This window comes from Piliocolobus tephrosceles, chromosome 6 (assembly GCF_002776525.5).
Source record: "Piliocolobus tephrosceles isolate RC106 chromosome 6, ASM277652v3, whole genome shotgun sequence".
NCBI classification, from domain to species: domain Eukaryota; kingdom Metazoa; phylum Chordata; class Mammalia; order Primates; family Cercopithecidae; genus Piliocolobus; species Piliocolobus tephrosceles.
This window is the reverse complement of record NC_045439.1, coordinates 91,571,682-91,596,196: the sequence shown is the minus strand read 5'-3', so window position 1 is coordinate 91,596,196 and position 24,515 is coordinate 91,571,682. Positions and strand designations below refer to the sequence as shown.

Sequence of the window (24,515 nt, the reverse complement as noted above, 5' to 3'; positions counted from 1 at the left end):
CAGGTGTAGAAACTCACTTGAGCGAGAACCCCGTGTCTGAGGCAGATGTTTCAGCAGAACCATTTGCAGCTGAGTCTTCATTGGATGATGATGTTGGAGATGCCCCTTCCTTGGAGATGCAGGGAGTCTGGGCACAGGAGAGAGAAGACGGAAGGCACAGCAAGGATTTCATGACAGCTGATGACACTTGGCTGCTGATAGAGTAGAGTTTGCTGGTCTTTTCATCAAGTAACTTCGTCTCACAGGACTGGGACCTGGTCAGGGGGAAGCTCCGTGCTCGCTGGCTTGGCATCTTGAGCACTGGACCTTGAGATTTCTCAGTCTGTGTTGACAGCAGCCTTAGAAGCGGGTCGGAGCCAGTGGGGAGAGTTTTCTGATTGGGCTGCAGCCCTGGGGGAGGGGACTCAGGCACAACTGGGTCTCTGGCCTCCATGGCTGCAGGGGACCCCGAGGGCAGCACTTGCTCAGACTGCTGGGGCACAAGAGTGGGTGCAGCCCCTCGCCCCAAGAGTCCAGAAAACCGTCCTCCCTCGTGCTTCCCAAGAGGTTTTGCTGCCTCCCCAGAGGAGGGCTGGAGGCTCAGTCTCTGGGCTCCTTTGTCAGGCAGTTGAGAGGAGCCAAAGGTTTCAAACGAGCTGATTCTCTGCTTGATGGAGGAGGAGGAGGAGGAGGCCCGGATGTGTGGTCCCAGGTGCTGCCTGGAAGCAGGTGCTGGCTGGATGGACAAGGCAGGATCAGGGAGCCCTCTTGGGTCTGAAGCACGATTCCTCAAACCTTTCAAGCTTTGGCGAAACCAGGCTGGCTTGGGAGCCACAGGAGGACCCTTCTTCACAGTGCTCCTGTCTGCTGACTTGTAAACTTTGGGAGTGCCATTGGCGGCGTCCAGCTTTGGTGGGGTCCCATCTGGGTGGCCCTGTGTCCCATCTTCTTCACTCAGGCTGGCATTGGGCTGTAGAGGCATGTGGCCAGGGTTTTCACTCATGATGGGGCTAAACAGGTTTTTGATGCAGTCGGAAATCCTAACCCAAGGGTCTTCGGCTGTGGTATCAAAGCTATAGTCCATCCGAGCCTGCCTCTTAAGCAGTGGGTGTTTTATCGGGGATGTTTGGGTCACTACAGTGCAGAAACAAGGCCAAAGCTGTGCATTACATCATACTGTGACTTTTCTTCCTAAATTCTAGTTTCCAAGCTGAAGAGCAAGAAGTATTCAAGAGGAGGAGACTAGCAGAAGTGGGGGACACCCAGGTGGGTGAACTCCAGGTGCTATTACCTGACTGAGCTGCCAAAAGGCAGGAGTGAAGAACCAGAAGTAGGAGTTAATCTCACAGTATTGTAGTGTTTTAGGCCTAGAAGGGTGCTCAGAGAATATCTGGCCCGATCTCTGGCATTTTACATTTCAAGAAGGGTAAGGGGCCATCTGATGGCAGTGATGGGCAAGACCCCATGTCTCCTGGCTTTCGAAGTTCATGTCCTTTCTACTGCACTAAGGAGCCTCCAAGATACTGTGTTAAATGTGTAAAAGCCAAAGCAATTCTCTTGCCATTTAAACTTTTAAACTTTTAAACTTTTAAGACAAAGGTCATGAGTTGGCAGCTGTTTGTGCTTTGGCCTACCCATGTCATTAAAAAGCAAGGTGCCAGTGCACAGCTTCCGATGGGGCTACTCCAGCTTCCCATAGCTCTTCACGCTCCCTCTCACCTAGCCAGCATTTCTCATGTATGTACCTGCCTGGCCCTGAAGCGGTGTGTTTGCTGCTCTCCCTCTACACAGGTCATTGATCAGCTTGCTCAGCAAAGGAGTGTTTTCCCTCCCTCAAAAGCTGATGAAAAGGTTCCAGGTAGAAAGAAATATGTGAAGTAGGATTCTCAACCTTGGCTACACACTGGAATCTGGAGGGCTCTGAAAAATACTGACACCCACCCCTCGGTACTGATTGAAGATACTGGGATGCAGCCTGGGTGTTGGTAATGTGATCAGCAGGGGATTGCAATGCTCTGTGCCAGCCGGGACCTCAGGCATGCCCTGGAGCACATAGAAGTCTTTCTCAGAAGCCAGCATTGAACCAGCATCATATCTGCATGGGTAAGGCAGACTGTGCCCCGGTTCTCTTTCTGAGGGGCAGAGGAAGGCTGGGCCTGTGTGCTTTTTGGGGATGCTTGCTACTGGAATGCAACCCAGTTTAAGGAACTCTGATCCCTCCTGTCCGTTGTCTCAATGCCAGGTTTCAAAAGAAGTGAATCATGGAGCATTACACCTTGATGATATCAAAGAGAAATTCTGCACAATCTAAGAGACTGGCCTTTGGCAAGTGAGCCCAGGCCTCCAACCTGTTTCTGCATTTTTGAATGGCTTGGCTGTTGTGAGAATCAGGAGGCAGAGGTTCCACAGGCAAGCCCTTTGCAGATTGGAGTGACAACCTCCCGTCAGTTAAACACTGAGGCGTTTGCTTTTACTAGTATATTCCTCAATTAGGGTGACTAAGGGAGAGGAGCCTCCACCCACAGGTCCTCTGCTCTGGGTGAGATGTGCTAGATCTTTCCAAAATGTCCCTTAGCCCTCCAAAAGTCTTTCATGAACTTTTGCTCTAGTGTTTCTCAAACAGTCATGGTTTATAGCCTATATGTTTATTTCCTGCCACTACTAGTTGCTCCTTGGAGGCAGGACCTGACTACCTGGTCTCATCCCTTTCTCTCTCTCCCCAGCATCTAGCACAGGGCCTCACGAAGCCAGCATTCAATGTGTGCTTGCTGAATGCATCCCATGTGAATCTGGGCTCAGAAAGGCAAAGTAGGTTGCTCAGAATCATGCTAATGACAGACAGATCCAGGACTCCCTGACTTCAAGTCCTATGCTCTCTCTAGCAAGAGAATACATATTTGAGTTATGTCTTAGCATTGTCAGGTGTACCATGTGGACACACCCTTGCTATCCACTTCATGGAGGAGGTGACCACTGGTAAATGCTATTTATACTTTTCTGGTATTGCATTCTCTGACTCAGAAATCCTGAATGCAGCAGGGCTGTTGCCTCTGGAATGTTGGCACCCTAGAAGCAGCTGCCCAGGATGGCATTACCCACAGCATCACCCATCCACCCAGGAGGCTCCCCACCCTGGACAGCACCTCCATGGTGCTGCTGCTCAGCACCTAGGACCCTTGACTATTGATCAGCCGGGTCCAGCGGTGGTGTCAATGCAGAGCACTCTGATCCTCAGGCCAGTTTGTGCTCTTATCTTATCCCTGTACCTTTTTTCAAAAGACCCTTCCTTTTGGACGATCTCAATGAAGCTTACCTGGGCTGGCTCTTCTCCGCCCTGGCTCGCCCTCTGTGGAGGACTTGGTCTGTGGGCAGATACCAGGTCCTGGGCAACTGGCAGAGGCACTAGGGCTTCTCCCTGCTGTGTCTTCCTGTGGTAGCAGCAGTGGCAGCAGCTCTCTGGCTTCCTGTGGTGTAAACAGGAAGCAAGACCGTGTCAAAACGGTAGCCTCAAGCTGTGAGAAGGCGAGACACGCTTTGATTGGGATGGAAAAACGGATATTGAGCTGCTTTCAATGAGAAGTTCATCAGCAGCCATGTAAAGAGGGTTTCTTTTTTTCTCCTTGGTGCTGACATGGCAGAGACAGCACCTCCTAGACATGCAGAGCATCCCTTGACTTCCAGCAACCTGGTGTCCAGGTCATGGGCTCATACTGTTGACATACATGAAAACCCTGGCTCTTTATGATAGGAACAAAAGGCTTTGAGTGTGGAGGGACCAGGGACCAGCATTGCTTCAGTTACAACTGCATCCTGGTGACCTACCCACCCCAGGAGGGTACAGGGCAGTGTAGAAACAAGGCAGCAAAAAACCTGGCAGCTAGTGTTCCCTAAGGTTAGAGCACTCAGGAAAATACTTGTCAATTGCTGTCACTTGTTAAGCACTCTTCAAATATTTAGTAAGTGTTCTGCAAAAGATGACAGATACTCAGCACCTGTGCCATTGCTCCCCTCTGTGGCACCTAGGGTGACAGCATCAATCTGTTGCAGAATTGTTTCCATCACTGAGCATGGATGCAGCCTTGGGGTCCTTCCAGAAACAATCTAGGGACAAGGTGGACTAGGCTCTGAATAGCTATGCAATACTTGAAGAGTCTGGATTATCATACAGTGTGTGCTTAAGGTGCTGTCAGGGCCTAGAGGAAACAGAGAGACCAGTTCCATCCCAGAGGTGAAGAAGGCTTCCTAGAGAAGTGCTTTCTGTCTGCTTCATACACAGAGTAAGAATTTTCCAGGCAGAGAGGCAGAAGAAGAGGGCTCTAGAGACACAGCCCAACCAAATGTAATACCCATCTGGAAAAAAAGATTGAGAAGGCAGACATCATCAAAACGATGCCATCTGTATTTGATCGTCTGCAAGAGAAACGCTTTGTTATACTGCAGTGACCTCCACGTCCGGTTCATTCCAGATTTGTGTAATGATGGGCCATTTGACATGGCTGCAGGCTTCCTTCCAGAGAGGAAGGAAGGAGGAAGGAACAAATGCATCCTTTGGGACTAAAAAAGAAATGGCAAATATCCATGGCCTGAAATTTAAGATCTACATTGACAATAAACATTTTGGGGGAAGGAAAGGTCTACAAAAATTAGAAATGTATTCACAGAGCATTGCCTCAGCTCAAGTTCCCTACTGTAGAACTGAGCTGTAGGAAAGCATTATGAAATATTGAGAGGTCAACTAATTTCAAAGGAATCATTGGGCTTCTCAAACTAGCCCTTAAAAAAGTAAGGCTGAGTCATGGCATTCGAAGCTTAAAATACTGGTCTGATGATCTCTAAGACTCTTGTCCACAAGAGAAATGACATGTGGATGAAATTTAATTTCACCAGGTTGTGAGCTCTGTAAGTTGACATTTGCTGACATTCTTGAATTGTTAGTGCTTTTACAGGCAGCCACGTGTGATACCAACTGCAGTCAATGCAGCTTTACATCTTGGAACAGACACGAACGTGTTGTGTCTTTTCATCAACACATCCAATATTGCATCCTCTTCATGGGAGACTTCAAAATTAGCCCCTGAAATAAATTTGACTTTACACAAATTTTTCTCTTACTAGTGTTTCCTGGAACTGTGCTTGGTGGATGAGGGAGGGAGAAGAGAAAGAAGGAAAGAGGGAGAGAGTTGATTCAGCATAGAGGGGAGAAAGTATGTTTTTGTTTGGTTTTTTGTTTGTTTTCTAAGAAAGGATTCTTAGAAAATCTTGTTGTGTGTTGGAAGTTTTTTTTTTTTTTTTTGAGACGGAGTCTCGCTCTGTCGCCCAGGCTGGAGTACAGTGGCCGGTTCTCAGCTCACTGCAAGCTCCGCCTCCCGGGTTTACGCCATTCTCCTGCCTCAGCCTCCGAGTAGCTGGGACTACAGGCACCCACCACCTCGCCCGGCTAGGTTTTTTTAGTATTTTTTTAGTAGAGACGGGGTTTCACGGTGTTAGCCAGGATGGTCTCGATCTCCTGACCTCGTGATCCGCCCATCTCGGCCTCCCAAAGTGCTGGGATTACAAGCTTGAGCCACCGCGCCCGGCCGGAAGTTTTTTTAAGCACAGGTGAGAGTTTAAGCTGATTTTCTATAAGAGAGATGTCAGTTTTCTGTTGAAGAAAATATCCCAAAGTTCATATTGCTTGTGAGAGTTAAGTCCCCTTGAATTAGAGCAGATGGGAAAGATTTGGGGGTCATCCATAGCAGCTTGACAACAGTCTTGGGACCCTGTAGAGAAAAGACTGCAGGGAGGGAAGGTTGGGGGGTGAGACAGTGGACACTGTGGCCACGGAAGAAAACATCCAGTGAGAAATCCCCGGGAATGGTCAAGGGAAGTTTGAGAGTGACCTCAAGCAAATTGCTTCCTGTTTTCTATTGCGTGCTATGATCCTTTCTCTGTGACCCCTGAGTGCCCAATAAAAGTATGTCATGCTGATTGCATTTATGGAAATGTTTGTGGGAGAAGGATCTGCTGGCCACGTGGGACAGAGCAGAGCAGACAGAGGAGGGCAGCTGCAGAAGGGCCTTTTTCTCCAGGAGACTGTGCTGTTGGGGGCGGGTACAGGAGGGAGCCCTGTGTTCTGCCGAGGCACACAGGGCATGAAAGATGACCTGTGGGGAAGTTCCCTGTCTGGGCTTCCCTGAGGACACCCCAGTTCCTTCTCCAGCACCTTACTTGGGAATATTTCCGTACCCTATGTGGCTCTGCCGAGGGCATCACTGAGACAGACCTGCTGTGGCAACTGCACTCCTCCTTTTCTGGGCCTCCGGGAAGAAGGCAAAATGACTGGCTTCTCAACTGGTTGCTCCTGATTTGCCCTTCTGGACTCGTAGGTCTCAGGCCCAAGGGAAAATGAAATATGGGCTTAAAAGGGGGGCTGGGAGAACAGATCCATCTGAGAACTCCATCATGTGTTGCTAACCAGCCACATCCTGCCAGCACTCTGCAAAACTGCACTTCCTTTTTAGTAACTTGGCTTCCTCCTCCCTCCTTCACTTTCACCCCTCCTACTCAATATCCAGACTCCACCGCTACCCCTCCTGAAGCTTGCCAACCCTCACTGTAGATTGTTTCAGAGGATTTCCAGAGGCCCCCTTCCACCTCCCTACATTGTGCTTATGGGAAGGGCCAGGGCCCCTGCAGGGCCATTCCGCCATGGGGGAGGCAGCTTCTGGGTAAGGATGGGAAACTCAGCGTGGTATAGTGGGTAACCGTGACCCACTAGTGATGTGAACTTGAGAGAGTTTCTCAGTTCCCTCTTTGCACAATTGGGACTCTCACCATCAGGTCGTGGTAAGATTTAATTGACACAATGTACATGAAAGTACTCAGTGTAATTAGCCTGTGCATAAAAATGGCTCAAGACATAGCAGCTGCCTGTCAGTCAGCCTGCCTTTTATGCAAGGGGTGGGAAGGAGGGCTTTAAGGGGCCTGATGGGGAAAGATCATGGCAATGAATGCTGATATGCCTGAGATGCTGTCAGGTACTTGCCTTAAGTGGTTACCTTTAATCCTCACAATAGCCCTTGGAAGGAGCCACTACATGCAGCCCCAATTAACGGATTGGTGGGGTCTCCCCAAGGATCCATGCCTAAGGAAGTGAGGAGGCAAAGATAACTGGGGAAGAAATAGGAGCCAGTTTCTCAAAATCATATCAGTCTACTCACTTAAGAAGCAACTCTTGTCTCTTTTTAGTTGTTTTTCGATTGTTCTGTTTTGTTGTTGTTGTTCTGTTTTGCTTTTGTTTTTGTTTTGTTTGGTTTTGTTTTTTGAGATGGAGTCTTGCTCCGTCGCCCAGACTGGAGCGCAGTGGCGCAATCTTGGCTCACTGTAACCTCCGCCTCCTGGGTTTAAGCAATTCCCTGCCTCAGCCTCCCAAGCAGCTGGAATTATAGGCACCCACCACCATGCCCGGCTAATTTTTGTATTGTTAGTAGAGACAGGATTTCACCATCTCGGCCAGGCTGGTTTTGAACTCCTGAGCTCATGATCCACCCAGCTCAGCCACCCAAAGTGCTGGGATTACAGGCGTGAGCCACTGTGCCAGGCCCCTTTTTAGTTATTTAAGCCACTATTCTCCCTACAAGCAGGACACTCAAAGATCCACAGGCAAACACTGTGGCCCTGCAGGGGCCCTGGTATTTTTCCTTCATGGTGAGTGAAAAATGACACAGGAAAGGAACCTTAAATTCCAGTGTGTTATGGGTGGGAACCCCGATGTCAGCAAGCAGGACTGGGACTTCAATTATCTGTCAACCTTCAAACCCATCTTTCCATGGTCAGTCCTCAGCTGAGTCCTAAGCAACAGCTTCTTTCTGGTGGAGCAAGAGAAACTTTCATTCTGGCTCTGCTAACACTAACTTTCTAACTTGCCCATGCTCAAGATTTGAGTCTGGTCTTGGAAACAGTCAACCTGTGGACCCATCCTCTTACCTGGCCACAGGTGGGTGGGGTGTGCCCAGAAGAGCATGAGGATTTCTCTCTCTCTTCCAGACTCTTCTGAGGGTCACTGTCACTTTTAAAGTATTTTCTGGGTGGAGGCTTGGGCTTGGAGGATGTAGGCTTTCTCACCAATATCTCAAAGGGTTTCTTCAGTCTTAGTGGTGGGTGGCTGTCCTGGCTCTCTGGGACAGGCGGGCTCTCCTGGGGCAGCCTGGAGGATGCTATAGAAGGCACCACTGGCTCCCTTGCCAGGGGCAGGCTGGGGCTGTGTGTGCTGATGTCCACGTCAGAGGATGGCTTCCCAGCGCTGCCACTCCCAGGACTTCCTCCTGGGGACCCAGATATGTAGCTGCTGTCACTGCTGGAGCGGATCATGATCTTCTGAGCCCTGCGATGCGGGGGTGCTGAGTTCTTCTCTCTTTCCTTCTCCAAGGTGGGCCGCCCGTGCCAACTGCTTTCCAGCCTTTTGACACCTGTGTGGGAAACACAAGGGAATCTTCATAGCTGAGCTTCAGAAAACAAAAACACCCCTGGCCTCGCCTGCGACTGCTGCGGGCAGCACACTGCACACCAGCTATCTGCTTCTTAGCTGCGCCACTCTGGATCTGGAATGTGGCAGTCTTGGTGTTGGTCCCCGGCGAGCTGTATGACTTTGGGTTGGGAAAATCGTTCAAGTTTTCTGAGCCTGTGAGTGATGGATATGGAGATATGCCACCCAGATCACCCACTGAGGAAGGGCTTGATGTTCCAGCTGTAGGGAGTGCTGCTGGCAGACTACTTTCAACTGTGGGTCCCTCCAGGGACTGCCATAGCTGCAGACAGCTGCCTTGTCCAAGATGGCAGCCCATCTCCAGGGACTGCTGCAGCTGGGTTACAGGTCCAGCTATGTTGGTAAACTCGGGACAACTCTAATGTGGACTTTAGCTGCAGAGTTCCAGGGCTTGGCTGAAGCTGTTGGGTGTGCATCTCAGCTCCATCCTCCCTCTGTCTACCCTGCCTGCTCCCCTCCCTGCCACAGGTAGTGATCCCCAGGACACTTCTTAATAAACACGCTGCAGACCAAACTCCATCTTAGAGTCAGCTTCCTGGGGGACCTAACTCCATTTCTGCATCTGTAAAATGAGGATGATAATTTTAAAGTCACTGGGGTTATTTTGAGGCTCAATAACAAAGACAGAGAAACTACCTGTCACGGCACTTTGAATCTGACATGAAGAAGTCACCATTTCTTTCCAGTTGAGGATGAGGTGAGGGCAGAAAGCGACTATTTCTTAGCCATTGCACCTTCCTCCCTCCCTCCCCATTAGCCCTTCTTCCTGGTTCTCAGTACCCCCTACCCTGGTTTCCAGCACTAGGGCTACCCACATATCCTTGAGAGGCCCTTCTCTGTAGTGGTAAGCTGTCAAGGGTGCCCCTTTCCTAAAATCACAGCTTGAGGGGTGGGAGAGGATTGAACTCTAGTCCCTTGCTCAAATTCCAGCTTATTCTGAGAGACCAGGAAAGCCAGAGGAGCCCCATGAGAGAGAACTAAGGCCAGTCAAGCTCCTAACTCATTTTCTCTTTAAATAAAATGTTTTCTTTTTTTTTTTTCCTGATCATGAAATAATGCATCCTCCTTAGAGAAAACTCAGCCACAAGGAGGAAGGAATGAAAGTAAAAATTCACTTCACCTGTGTTCCTATCAGCCAGCAATAACTACTGTCAAAATTTTGGTGAGTTTCTCTGTCATGCTTTCCTGAGCATATATGCGTGTTGGGTGGGTAGAAATAATAATAGACCAGATCTGAAATAAAATGTGTTCTGCTCTTTTCTCTGAACATTTTCCCAGATCATTTAATTTCTTGTCAATATTAGTGCCAATGGTTGCATGTTGTTCTGTCATAAGGATGTTCCATGGTAGACGTGATTAATGCCCAATGGCTAAGCATGGGAGTCAAGCCAGCTGGATTTCCATTCCAAAGCCTCTGCACTCTAGTGGTGTGACTTTAAGTAAGAGAGTCTCTGAGGACCTCCCTTTTTCTTATAAAACGTGCATAAAAATTATGTGTGAATGCATGAATTAGCACAGTCTCTGACATTACAAATATTCAATAAATGTCAGAATTATATTCCCAAATGTTAATTTTTCCAATATTCTATTATTATAGACTAGGGGCTGCAAACTCAAATGCCTATGAGGCTATTGTGTGAATGGCAACTTGATACAGGATAAAGGGAATGGTGGGGACCATAGGGAAGCTGGAGAGAGCCTGGCACATTTGTAGCGATTTAAATTCAGATGCTTTTAAAATCTTGTGTCTTCCAAACAAAGCAAAAATATAAGCTAAATTTAGCTGGTAGCTGCTAGTTTTCAGCATCTGTCTACATACTATACTGGTCTATGGTAACTGCTGTTACTATTCCTTGGATAGAGGATGAGTTAATGGATAAATCCTAAGCTTTCTAAGAAGGCAAAGATATTTTACATCAAAGTTCACCATTTGTCTTACCTTCCAGACTCCACTGATGCCTCTCCTTTCCAAACTTGGTGTTTTCCACAGCCTGGGCCACAGCTTCTTTGAGCTGCTGTTCAGAGACCTAGAAAATATCAATCATCTCCTCAAACAAACAGTGGGAGCTCCTGCATCAGGCTTCCAGCCCTGGACCAGCTCCCAAGCTGGGCCACTGGATTCTGGATTTTTGTCTTTCAACTTACTCTGCAAATAGCTGACAAATTCCATTTCCAGAAATACCCCGGGAATCAATGGTTCCTCAGTATCTTCTAGATAAAGTCCAAAGTCTATCAATGCAGGGGTTCCCAAGGAGGCCCCCTCAACTCTCCACCCTTCTCCCCATTACTTGCTGGAAAATTCTAGGCAAAGTTACCACTTCATAGGTTATCTCTATGAGCTAGTCCATTCTTGGCAATGCTGTCATGACATCATCATTATCAACAATGTCGTAATCATCACAATCACTGTTATACTGTCTGAGCTGTGACTCACAGTTTATCATCACTTATAAATATTAATATATTTTCTCGTGTAAAGGAGGGTTTTATATTGATGATGTGATGTGTAAATACTCCTCGTTGGGTTATAACAAATATATATAGTGAGTATAGGGCGGTGATTAATATATTTAATCCTATGAGTGTAATGGTAATATGTGATCAAGAAAATGAAGTTGTCACTACCAGTAGTTCTCCTATTAAGTTGATAGTGGGAGGTAGGGCCAGGTTAGTGAGATTTGCTATAAGTCATCAAAAGGCTATTAGTGGAAGTAGAGTTTGAAGTCCTCGGGTTAATATTATAATGCGGCTGTGGGTTCGTTCGTAATTTGAGTTTGCTAGGCAGAATAGTATAGATGAAGTGAGTCCATGAGCGATTATAAGGACAATTGCGCCAGTAAAGCTTCAGGGGGTTTGAATGAGGGATGCTACAATTACTAGGGCCATGTGGCTTACGGAGGAGTATGCAATGAGTGATTTTAGGTCTGTTTGTCGAAGGCAGATTGAGCTTGTTATAACTATGCCCCATAGGGATAACATGAGAAAGGGGTAGGCTATATATTCCGTAAGAGGATCAAGGATTAGGGTAAGTCGTAACATACCATAGCCCCCTAGTTTTAGGAGTACTGCAGCGAGGACTATTGATCCGGCGATAGGGGCTTCAACATGGGCTTTGGGTAGTCATAGGTGTAGGCCGTATAAGGGTATTTTTACCATAAAGGCTATTATGCAAGCTAGCCAAGTTAGGCTGTGTGATCAGGTGGTTGTTAGTTTTTGAGCTGTAATTGTTAGGAGAATAATATTTAGTGAACCCAGGCTGTTATAGATATATATTAATATAATTAGTAGAGGGAGAGAGCCGGCTAATGTATAAAATAGAAAGTATGTACCTGCGTTGAGGCGTTCTGCTTGATTGCCCCATCGGGTAATGATAATTAGGGTGGGAATAAGAGTGGTTTCAAATAGAATATAAAATAAAATTAGTTCTGTGGCTATAAATGTTATAATTAGGGAAATCTGTAGAAACACTATTATGGAGAGATAGAGTTTTTTTCGTGAGGGGCTTTCGTTGTGAAGGTGATATTGACTTGCTATAATTATGAGGGGTAGAAGTCAGGCGGTTAATATTAGGAGAGGTGTTGTTAATGGGTCGGAAGATAGGAGGATCGAGTAGTTGATGAGGTTGTTGTTGGTTTGATTGAAGAATAGAAGGGGAATAAGACTAATGATTAGGCTGTGTACAGTTAAATTAATTCAGACTATGTTATTTTTGGAAAATCATGTTGTTGGTAATAGTATAATTGTTGGAAAAATTATTTTTAGCATTGGAGTAAGCTTAGGTTATGGATGTGGTCTAGGCCATATATATTCGAGATTGAGACTAGTAAGGCGAGGCCTACTGCTGCTTCGCAGGCGGCAAATACTAGCAGGGCAATAGGTATGATATTAGCTAGGGGGAAGTGCATATTTAAGGCTATGAGGGTGCTTATAATAAACAGTGAGAGTATTATTCCTTCTAGACACAGTAATGATGATATTAGGTGTGAGCGATATACTAATATGCCTAGGAGTGAAATGGTAAACGCTAGGGTAATATTTATATAAATAATGGGCATTTGGTTAGTATGATTATCATAATCGAATGAGTCGAAATCATTTATTTTATTTAAACTACTTACCAATTCAGTTCATTCTAATCCCTTTTGAGTTCATTCGTAGGCTAGGCTGAGGGTTAGAATAATAATTAATATAATTGATGACTTGATTATTACGGGAAGATTTGTTGTTTGGAGAGCTCATGGTAGAGGTAGTAGTAGGGCAATTTCTAAGTCAAATAGTAGAAAGGTAATGGCAACTAGGAAAAATTTTATGGAGAAAGGAATACGAGCGGGATTTAGTGGGTCAAAGCCACATTCGTATGGATTAGCTTTTTCTGTGTAGGAATTGAGTTGAGGTAGTCAGAACATAATAATTATTAATGCTGTGGTTAAAAGGGTATTAATTATTAGAGTTAATGCTAGGTTTATTATTCTTTTCCGAGTATTATCGGAGCTAGTTGATTGGAAGTCAGCTGTACTGTCTATACTAAAAGAATATGAGCCTCATCAGTAAATGGAAATATAGAGGAATAGTCAGACAACATCTACAAAGTGTCAGTATCAAGCGGCTGCTTCGAAGCCAAAATGATGATTTGATGTAAAGTGGTATATTAGTTGGCGAATAAGGCAGACGATAAGAAATGTAGACCCGATGATAACGTGGAGTCCGTGGAAGCCGGTAGCAATAAAAAATGTTGAGCCATAAATACCGTCAGAAATAGTAAAGGGTGCTTCATAATACTCTGAGGCTTGTAGAAGTGTGAAATAAGTGCCTAATAAAATTGTAGTAGATAGGGCTTGAATTATTTGTTTTCGATTAGCTTCTATTAGGCTATGATGAGCTCAAGTAATTGTAACTCCTGACGCAAGCAGTACAGAGGTATTTAGAAGGGGTACTTCCAGAGGATTTAGTGGAATAATACCTGTTGGTGGTCAGTGTCCTCCTAAGTGAGTATGAATCTTAGAGTCAAAAAGGCTTATGTTCTAGTTCCTCTGTTGTCTAGGTGTGACTCCCCAAGGAGTCCTCTGTTGTCTAGGTGTGAACACCTAGACAAGTTACTTAACCTCCTAATCCTCCATTTCTTCCTTCTGTAAAATAATAACAGTAATAAAACCCACTTCAAAATGAGGACAGGTTTTTAAAAAATAAATAATTTGACATCGAAAGTATGGGAAACAAAAAAGTACATACATTGGACTATGTAAAAATCAAAAACTGTGCATCAAAAGGACATAACCAACAGATTGAAAAGGCAACTCAGAATTGGAGAAAATATTTGCAAATCATATTTCAGATAAATGGTTGACTTGCAGAATATATAAAGAACTCCTACAACTCAGCAGCAACAACAACAACAAAGCAACCTGATTAAAAACTGGGTACAGAACCTGAATAGATATTTCTTCAAAGAAGATATACAAACAGCCAAAAAGCAAGTGAAAAAATGCTCAACATCACTAATGATCAGTGATGCAAATCACAACCACACCAAGTTACCACCTCACACACATTAGGACATTAGGATGGCTACTGTAAACAAAAAGAAAAGAGGTTGGGCATGGTAGCTCATGCTTCTAATCCCAGCATTTTGGGAGGCTGAGGCAGGCAGATCACTTGAGGTCAGGAGTTTGAGACCAGGCTGACCAACATGGTAGAAACCCTGTCTCTACTGAAAATACAAAAATTAGCCCGCGTGGTGGTGCACACCTGCAATCCCAGCTACTAAGGAAGCTGAAGCAGGAGAATCACTGGAACTCAGTGCAGTGAGCCAAGATCGTGCCACTGCACTCGAGCCTGGGTGACAGACTGAGACTCCGTCTCAAAAAAGAAATGAAAAGAACAAAGTATTGGCAAGGATATGGAGTAATCGGGACCCTGGGACTCTGCTGATAAGAATGTAAAATGGTGTAGTCACTGTGGAAAATAGTTTGAAGGCTCCTCAAAAACTTAAAAATAGAATGACCATATGACCCAGCAATTCCACTTCTGGGTATATACCCCAAAAGAAGGGAAGTCAACATCTCAGAGGAATCTGTACTCCATGTTCATTGTAGCATTATTCACAATAATCAAAAGGTGGAAACAATGCAAGTGCCCACAAACAGATGAGAAACAGCATGTGATACACACACATATGCACACACACACATATACACACTAGAAGATTATTCGACCTTAAAAAGGAAGGAAATTCTGGCACATGCTACAACACAAATGAACCTTGAGGACATTATGCAAAGTCAAATAAGCCAGACACAAAAGGGACAATTTTATATGATTTCACCTCGAGTCAAAATCACAGAGACAGAAAGTAAAATGGTGGTTCCCAGGACTTGCGGGTGGGAGAACAGAGGGACTTGTTTAATGGGTAGAGTTTAAATTCTGAAAGATGGAAAGAGTTCTGGAGATGGATGGTGGCTATGGTTGTACAACAATGAGAATGTCCTTAATGCCACTGAACTGTACACTTAAAAAATTGTTAAGATGGTAAATTTTATGTTATGTGTATTTTACCACAATAAACAACAATAAATAAATCACTTAAAGTCTTGGGCACAATGCCTGGCAGATGGTAAACTCTTAATAGAGGAAAGTTACCATCCACAACAGTCCTGTAAGGTAAAGACCACTCCCCTTTGTCAGAGTTGAGGACCCAGAGGCTCTTGGAGATTAGATAAGTTCCCCAAGGTCACCATAAGCAAGCAGCAGACTGGACACAAACTAGGCATTCTACTGCTGGGCCTGGCTCTCTTCTCTCTGCCCTATGCCTGTGCCCCTGGATCTCCCCTGCCTATGGTGCCTTTGCCTTTCTGCTGCTCTAAACCTTACCTGTCCTTTCTGACCTGGCTCCCTTATCTGAGCAGCTGGAACTCCAGCTCCCTCACTCTCAAGGCCCTCACCTCTGTAGCCTCTCTGTGTGTGTCTCATCTCTCTGGGACAATGCACATTACTTAAGCCCAGGGCCACAACATTTGCCCACAACCTGACCCCTACTCTACTGATTTTCTGCTATAGTCCTAAAAACAGCAAGAGGAAATGATAAATTAATTGGGACCTCTTTCTTTTCTTGTATTGTCCAGAGATTTAGGCCAATTATTTGTTTGCCTTAGTTAAGAAGTTTGCTTGTCTCTGGTGTGTTTAGCCCCAGTGTGCAATCCATAGAATGGGGCTGAGTTTGAATTCCACCACCCCATTGTATATTGATTTTCCTCATTACTCCACTCTGTCCAAGTGCCACTGGGAGTTTGGGAGTCAGTGTGTTCAAAGCACAGGCTTTGCTGGATTTAAATCTTAGCTTCTGGCCGGGCACGGTGGCTCAAGCCTGTAATCCCAGCACTTTGGGAGGCCGAGACGGACGGATCACGAGGTCAGGAGATCGAGACCATCCTGGCTAACACGGTGAAACCCTGTCTCTACTAAAAAATACAAAAAAACTAGCTGGGCGAGGTGGCGGGCGCCTGTAGTCTCAGCTACTCGGGAGGCTGGGGCAGGAGAATGGCATAAACCCGGGAGGTGGAGCTTGCAGTGAGCTGAGATCCGGCCACTGCACTCCAGCCTGGGCAACAGAGTGAGACGCTGTCTCAAAAAAAAAAAAAAATCTTAGCTTCTTTACTTAGTAGTTTCACCACTGGGAAACCTATTTGTCCTTTCTAAGCCTCAGTTTCCTCATCTGTGAGTTGGGGGGGAAATATCACACTGATTTCAGGGGACTGCACAACAACTAAATGCAGTTGTGTGGGTCACATCTTTGGAAAACATGCCTGGTACACACTAGGATTAAATAATTAGTGGTGATGATTATTCCAGGTTCCCCAGAACTCTCACCAGCAGCAGGGATTCAACCCCCAAGTCTAGCTCCAGCCTGGGTCCCTGTTATAGTTGTTATCAGCCCTAAGTCTAACCTGCCTGCTGGGCATCTTTACCTGAACACTCCATGGTACCTCCACCTCACTATGTCCTACACTAAGATCATGCTCTTTTCTCCCTCCCAAACCTGCTACCTTCTCCTCTTCTCTCTTCTGGTGGAAGACCACCGCTCAGTCTTCCAATCTAAAATTATTCAAGATATCCTCGGTTCCTCCCTCTCTTACCCCAGAGCCACTTGCCCAGCAGCTCTTGTTGAGTCTTCCCAAGCATTGCCTAATGTTACCTAATATGATTTTTCTGTGTCCCCACCCAAATCTCATCTTGAGTTGTAGCTCCCATAATTCCCACATGTTGTGGGAGGGACCTGGTGGGAGATCATTGAGTCATAGGGGCAGTTCCCCCCATTCTGTTCTCATGACAGTGAACAAGTCTCACAAGAACTGATGATTTTATAAGGAGTTTCCCCTTTCATTTGGCTCTCATTCTCTCTTGCCTGCCACCATGTAAGACATGCCTTTCACCTTCTGCTGTGATTGTGAGACCTCCCCAGCCACATGGAACTGTGAGTTCATTAAACTTCTTTTCTTTTATAAATTACCCAGTCTCAGGTATGTCTCTATCAACAGTGTGAGAACAGACTAATACATTGCCCCTTCATTTTTCTCTTCCTATGACTGCTGTGTAGTTCAGGCTCTCACCATCTGTTTCCTTCCTCTTACAAACCCCACACTCCACCCACTCTATCCTGTCTTCTACAGTGCAATCAAAGTTTAAAAAATTAAAATATGAACACGTTCCATCTACAGCTACAGACCTCCCATAGCTCCTCACTATGCAGAATAAGATGCAAACTCTTTAGTATCCTGTTGAAAGCCCTCTGCAGTGTAACCCCAATGCCCTGCCAACCTCTGTTCTCAGTCACGCCTACCTAGTACCCTACATTCCAGCCCCACAGAACGCACTCCTCTCCTTCATGTCAGGTCCCTTCATGACTCTAACATTAAACTTTGTGTTCCCACTGCCTGGAATGATCTTCCTTATATTCTCTGCCTGGAGAAAAATAACCTCTGGTATTTTTTTTACTTTATCAACCATTCCCTGCTATATTCCTATATTCTCATAGGACTTACCATCTCTGTTTTGCAATTATGTCTATGTCAGGCTCTTTATTGATATTATGAGCTTCTGCAGGGCAGGACTACGTGCTATGAACTTGTCTCTGTATCTCAGTACCTACCTCCAGACATTCCCACAGTGGGTACCTACAAGATGCATAAATGAATAAATCTCTTGCGTCTACTAGCTGGGACCCTGGGTCTCTATTTTCCTGCGCCAGAGCTTATAACTCAGCTGTAAGAGCTTCCCTAAGTTAATGTCAATTGCCTCTGATATCTAGGAGTTCTTTAGTGGACCTCTGCTGCAGACAAATCTTACTACAGAAACTTGGAAGGGATTCTTGGGAATTCAGGTACAAACCCAGCCAGCAACATCTCTGTTTTCATCTATATCTTGTTGCAATTTTGGTGCTGAATGAGTGAGCCTGAGAAGAAGAGGATAACCCAGGGGCTGTTACCTGTGGGTCTGGATGTCGGCTAACAATGATGGGGACTGGACCAGGATCACAGTGACTCAGGATCGTGTAGACTTCATTGAGCGTCAGGCAGTGCACAGGGGAATCACTGATTTCCACAATCTCATCCCCACACCTGTGCAAGCATCAACAAGAAGCCATCAGCAAGTGAATCAATGAGACATTTGAACACTGCCCCAGGGGCCCACTCATGGCTGGGCTATTTGATGAGATCTAAAAATTACATGAATAAGTAGACCCTGCTAGCCACCAGACCAAAACTCAGAACAGGGCACACCAAAGTAGCATATCCCACACCCCCTTACTGCACAAACACAAAGCAGCAGACGTTTCATATTTATGGTGGGTCAATATTAACAAAAGTTCATCTGCAACGTTCCTCCATCTTTTCACATTTAACTATGCCCATTAAAGACTGAGGGTATGGTTTAGCCAATTCAACTTAATAACCAATTCACCAGGATTTAATCCACCACATCCTCTCCTTGGGCCTCAGTGTTCCCATAAGTAGACTAGTTAGGAGGAAGTATTGGATCTAACATGAGCACACACAGGATGTTGAATGTCGGACCTAACATCCCATATGTGCTAAAAGGTAGAGAAAAAATAACTCAGCAGGAGAGCAGCTGAGATTCTTGCAAAAAGAATTAAGGAGAAAAGGTAATGGCATTCATTCTAGTTGTGAGGTGGGAAGGGAGTTAATAGCAACCTAAACCTTAAAAAAAAAAAAAGGTAGGAAATATGGGGTCGCGTAGATACATGGAGGATTTGTATAATCCAGTCCCCTTCCTGGTCTAGATAGGGAAATTGAGCTGCAGAGGTTGAATAGATTTCCCTGATCTAGGTCTGCTCAGGAATTGACAAACTTTTTCTGCAAACAGCCAGAGATTTTTGATGTTGCATGCTTTGCCATACTGTCTGTAACGAAACTACTCAACTCTGCTGTTATATTAATAGCATGACAGCTGTGGCCATAGACGAGGCATAAACAAATGAGCATGGCTTTGTTCCAATACAATTTTATTAAAACAACAACAACCAAAAACAAAAACAAAACAAAAAACAAAAAAAACCCAAAACAATGATGGGCCCCAGTTTGCAGACCCCTGGCCTAGCTGGTCATCAGCAGGTCCAGGATTGGAAATCCAACCTCCTGAGCCTGATTTCCCTGTGCCCCCTGCTGTGTTCTGTGACTTCCTTCTGCTGAGTTCATCGTCCTTGCTAGGAGAGTATTCCTTTTTACTGCTGTAACTGAAGACCATGGTCATATAGCACCAGATGTTAAGGAAAGCAGAAGCTTCCAGAACAATCCCTATACCACTGCAGATCTGAGAAGGAGGTACTGTCTGTCTGAGGGTACTAGGACCAAGACAACCACATGGAGCCTGCAGTTATGGCCTACGAACCAGCAGAGCAGCTCAGCAAATCGCCTGCCACCCTCCTGCAGATAACAGCAAATCCTTTTCTAATTCAGAAGCTCCATCAAGACAGCATCGTAAGCAGGGATGGCCTTTCCATACACTGCAATTGTAGGAAACCCTTTAAAGGGATGGCAGAACTCTCCTGATTTAGGAAAACCCAAAACCAGTGAGAGAAGATTTGCACTATACATGAATGTTAGAGTGCAAAGTATTGTAGCAAATTAAATAGGATACATTTTTAAATCAAGTTCAGACCAGTTGTTGAAAAAAAATTTAGATTTGAACTTCTCTTAGAAATTATTTATAAAAAATATATCTAGAGTACCCAAAAATATTTTGTTTATGCCAGAAAGAACCTGTATTTCTACTACTCATATTTTCTCTCTCCCTTTTTTTTTCTTTCTTTTTTTTTTTTTTTTTTTTTTTGTGACAAGGTCTCGCTTTGTTGCCCAGGCTGGAGTGTAATGGCACGATCTTGGCTTACTGCAACCTTAGCCTCCCTGGCTCAAGTGAGCCTCCTGCCTCAGCCTCCCAAGTAGCTGGGATTACAGGAATGTGCCACCACACTTGGTAATTTTTGTATGTTTAGTAGAGATGGGTTTTGCCATGTTGCCCAGGTTGGTCTTAAACTCCTGAGCTCAGGCCATTCACTTGCCTCGGCCTCCCAAAGTGCTGCGATTATAGGTGTGAGCCATGGTGCCCAGCTTACTAATATTTTTGTCATTAAGCCACCATTTCCATATAGAATTCATAGACTAACCTCATCAAAGCTCCTACTTATGTCATTATAAATTCAATATTAGTTAAATCTGAATTAAATGTGTTTTCTATGTTGGACTGGTGTTCTCTCAGACGATGTTTCTTAAGCTGTAACATGCATACACATTCATGGGGATTTTGTTAGAATGCAGGTCCTGGTTCAGCAGGTCCAGGTGGGGCGTCTGAGATTCCACATTTCTAATAAGTTCCCAGTTGATGCTGATTATGCCGGTCCAGACCACACTTTGAGGAACATGGCCCTGAGCTATGCCCAGATCATTCTCTCTCTTTTTTTTTTTTTTTTTTTTTTTTGAGGCACCTGTGGGACTTTATTAGCTAAGCAGACACCAGCTCCAGCCACAGGCTTGAACCCTCCCACGGGGTATGGCCTCAGACATCCCCACCAGGTTCTCTGCCTCCCAGCCCCGCCCTGGGATTTCTCAGGGTCACAAATGTGTGCAGGGTCAGGGGTGTGCTGGCCACAGCGGGATGTGGTATTTAGGCCACCCCACCTCGGTCTGGTCCTGGCAGGACCCACACCTGGCTCTGCTGTGGGAGCTGAGAACAAAGTCCCTGCCCACCCCACTCCTGCTAGCCCCGGGGGCTCAGTCAGCACAGACCCTCCCAGTGGCCTAGACAGGGGCTGGGGTGCAAAGTCTCACTCCCTCCCTCTAAGCCAGACTGCAAATGCATCTCCCAAGAGTGTCCTTAGGGGCAGGAAGGAAGCCTGCCCCTCCCTAGCCAGTGCCCACAACAAGAGGTGTCCTGGTGAGCAGAGTAGCCGACCTCCACCACAAGATCATTCTTTATAGCTCATCTCCAAATCAATCTCCCGACATTCTAAGGTATTTGTTCCCTGGTTGTAAGTCAGGGGTATATTCAGAAACAGAAGTGAGGACATACCGGAGACGTCCATCCAGGTGCGCCACAGATCCTGGTGACAGCGTGTGGACGAAAATGCCAGAGATGCACTGGAAGTAGGGAACGCTGCATAGACCGATGCCCAGGCCCACACCAGCCTCTGGAAGCAGAACAGGACAGGGTGGGGAGACCGGGACTGAGCTTTCCCAGGGGGCCTACCTGTCGATTGGGTGCCACAGACATGGACTCCCGGTTATTACAGCTTTCATCCCACCCATATTCACGGAGTGGCTGCTGTGTGCAGGCACTGCTCTAGGGTCAGAACAGTGACCAAGGCAGGCAAGGAAGAGTGGGGAAAGACTAGAAAGGAAGGAAGGAGGGAAGGAGGGAGGAAGGGAAGAAGGGCGCTAGATGAGAAGAGAGGACAGTATCTAAGAGTGATAAGTATTATATGGCAAGTGTATGCAGAATGTGCTGGAAAGTGAGGGATGGCTACGTCAGGCCTCAGAGGAGACACTAGTTAGGCTAAAATGCAAGTGACAAGAGTTAGGAGTGAAGAGATGAGGCACAGCATCTCTCAAAGACCCAAGGGCAAAAGCAAGCATGCCATGTCGTAGGACTAGAAAGGCCAGTGTGGTGGGGACACAGCCTGCATGGGGGAGCAGCACGTGACAGTGAGAGAGTGATCAAGCGCAGATTCAGTGGGGCTTTGTCAACAAGGGCATGTCAGTGAACGGGTTTATTCTCTACTGAGAGCGGATGCCATAGGAGAGCTGTGAACAAGGAAGTGACATGATCTCATTCCTATTTTTATGAACACATCTGGCTACTGTGAAGGGAAAGAACTATGGGTCATGGAGAATGGAAGCGAGGAGACCAGCCAAGAGGCCACTGTTGAGAGAGACAGTGGTGGCCTTGGACTTCACCTCTAGTGAAGAGAAATGGATGCCCATGGAATATATTTTGAAGATAGATTTGCTGATGGATGAAGTATAGAAACTTAGCAAATAAAATCAAAATAACTTGGAGATTTGTTTGGCTTGAGTAACTGGGCAGATGGTCATGTGATTTACCAAAGCAGGGAAGGTTATGGAGGACCGGGGTTGTGAGGGTAAGACTGGGGGTTCAGCTTTGCCCAAATGACATGTGCAATGTGCTGGAAGGTGAGGAATGGCTGGAAAGTGAGGAATGGCTACCACTGGCTGCACAGGGAAGCGGGAGCTGTCAGGATATCTGGGACTATCCCAGGGACGTGTAGAGCAGATGTTTGCACAGATGAAGCCGGAACCCAGAGGAGAAAGCAGGGTGGAAGCTGAAAGTTTGAACATAGCTTATGTAGGTGGCGTTAGGGCCGTGGGACTGGATGGGATCCCCCAAGGTGTGGGAGAGGAGGGCCTGGAGCTCACCAACGTAGAAACACCTGGAAAATGAGGAGCTGTCAGCAAGGAGGACCACATGGAGTGAGCACAGAGTAGGGGAAAGCCCTTTACAGTTTTCTTTCGACATGTATGATTTACAGAGCACTTTGGCAAATGCTTTCACCTTCTCATGCTGGTTCTCCCAGCAGTCCCATGAGGGAGGCCATGGCAATTGTTGGCAATCCCATTTTAAGGATGAAGAGTTTGATAAAAGAGCTCTTCCTACAGCCCAGGTGTCCTGACTAGAGCAGTTTTTCAGTCTAATGGGCGTCAGAATTGCATTAGATACTTGTTTAGAATGTGGATCCCTTGGCCTCACCTCACCCTGTTGAGCAAACACTGTAGAAGCAAAATCTCTGGGGGTAGAGTCTAAGAAGCTGCATTATATAAAATGAGCAAACAAAAATCCTCCCTAAGGTGTTTCTGATGCCAGTGATCAGCAGAAACACCACTCCGAGGCCATGCCTTTCCCATTTTATGCCTGCTCAGCGAATGCACTGAGGGAGCCCTGAATACAGCTGTTGGGACCATGCCAGCACAGACTTGTCTGCCCTAAGTCCTTATGCCAAGCATTCTGCCAGGCTTGCAGGCATACAGAGGCATCTGAGGTCTCAGGGAGCTTCTGTTCTAGCAGGAGAGCTAAGACATGCATCAGGCAAAGCTGTATGCAAGGAATTAACTATGTGTGTCTCCCTTCCACTTTGACAATTTATCTCAAGCCCATCCTCTTCTCTCCAAGTCCACTACTCCCAAGCTCTGACCGAAATGGCTGCAAGTGGTTTCTAAGCCTCTACTTTTGTCACACTATGGGCCATTCTCCAAGGAGAACCCTAGGAGACATTTTTTGAAGAATAAGCTGTGTTACTCCCCTGCTTAGAAATCTTTAAAGGATTTCCAACTCCATTTAGAAGAGAATCGAGCTGCAAAGCCCCACAGGGTCTCTCTGCCTCTGCCAAGTACCCTGATGTCAGCTCTCATGCTGCCCAACTAGCTCCAGCCATGCTGGCCTTCATTCTGCTCCTAGAAGACATGCTGGCCCCTGTGCTGCAGGCCAACTCTGTGCCTTGCTGCCTCCTCTTTATCCTCCAGGTCTCAGCTTGGTTGCATTGGCTTGGAGCCCTCTGGAGTCAGCAGCCCACCTGGGGTGGCAAAGGGAATGGCTGTCTGTCCCTGAATGTCAGAGGTAGAAAGGACCTCAATTTTCTGCCACAGGTAGGGAAACAGAGGCCCAGAGAAAGGCAAGTGGCCTGCCCAGGGTGTCTTAGTATACTTACTGCTGAGCTACCACTCCTGGCCCATTGTTTCTCTCTTTCTCTCTCTCTCTCTCTCTCTGGGTATTTTTGTGTTTGAGTTTTTGTTTGCTTTGTTTTGTTTTATTTAAACCACTGACCCAGAACACATTGACTAGGTTCGAATGGTATGTCTTGAGCTTCTATAAACAGAAGACTAGACCTGGCTCTAAGCAATAGCCATAAAATGTGCTAAAAGACAACATTCTGCCCTGCCTCTGACTGATTCCAAGTGAGGAAAGCCTGGGAGACTCCGCCAGTGCTGGGAGACCCAGGCAGGGGATGCAGCTCCAACACTCTTACCTTTCTGCAGAGAAACCTCCACCATGATTCTGTAATTGGGCTTGGCAGTGCTGATGGGAGCCGAGGGGCTTTCCAAGGCAAAGGAGCTGCTGTCTTTGGTGATACAAGTGCTGGAGCTCAGGGAGCAGCACAGTGGGGGAGACAGATGGCTGCACAGGGAAGGGGGTGCCATCAGGCGGGTTCTCACGGTGAGGGTGAGGAGCCCCTTTTTGGCTTGCTGAAAGGAAAGAGAGAGGGCTACAACACCCAGCAGCAATGCAGGGTGAGATGAAGAAATACTGTTTAAGGAAACGCAGTTCTGTGTGTGTGTGTATGTGTATGAAATATAAATGTGTGCATGTATTCATACATGTTACAAATTAAATTATGACATATTTGTATATATACACACAACTACTACATATATCTACATATGCCAGATAGATGGATGAATAGATAGATAGATGGAAGGATAGATAGATGGAT

General features: G+C 46.1%; 1 protein-coding gene and 1 long non-coding RNA gene across 3 annotated transcripts in view; one reads left to right on the top strand and one right to left on the bottom strand.

Annotated features, from left to right (window-relative positions):
* The window catches only part of IL16 (interleukin 16), a 137,261-nt gene that overhangs the window by 7,545 nt on the left and 105,201 nt on the right, over nucleotides 1–24,515 (bottom strand). For both annotated transcript variants that reach the window (XM_023193388.1, XM_023193387.1), the window contains 7 exons: nucleotides 24,051–24,267; nucleotides 21,083–21,200; nucleotides 17,982–18,114; nucleotides 10,443–10,530; nucleotides 7,945–8,426; nucleotides 3,293–3,443; nucleotides 18–1,113 (listed from right to left, as the gene is read on the bottom strand). In XM_023193388.1, the coding sequence (XP_023049156.1) occupies nucleotides 18–1,113; nucleotides 3,293–3,443; nucleotides 7,945–8,426; nucleotides 10,443–10,530; nucleotides 17,982–18,114; nucleotides 21,083–21,200; nucleotides 24,051–24,267 (2,285 nt within the window). The remainder of the gene's footprint in view (nucleotides 1–17; nucleotides 1,114–3,292; nucleotides 3,444–7,944; nucleotides 8,427–10,442; nucleotides 10,531–17,981; nucleotides 18,115–21,082; nucleotides 21,201–24,050; nucleotides 24,268–24,515) is intronic.
* Nucleotides 6,552–10,946, top strand: LOC111527186. Its single transcript, XR_002726583.1, has 4 exons — nucleotides 6,552–6,686; nucleotides 8,387–8,640; nucleotides 9,574–9,665; nucleotides 10,450–10,946. It is a non-coding gene; the product is annotated as an uncharacterized LOC111527186 (long non-coding RNA).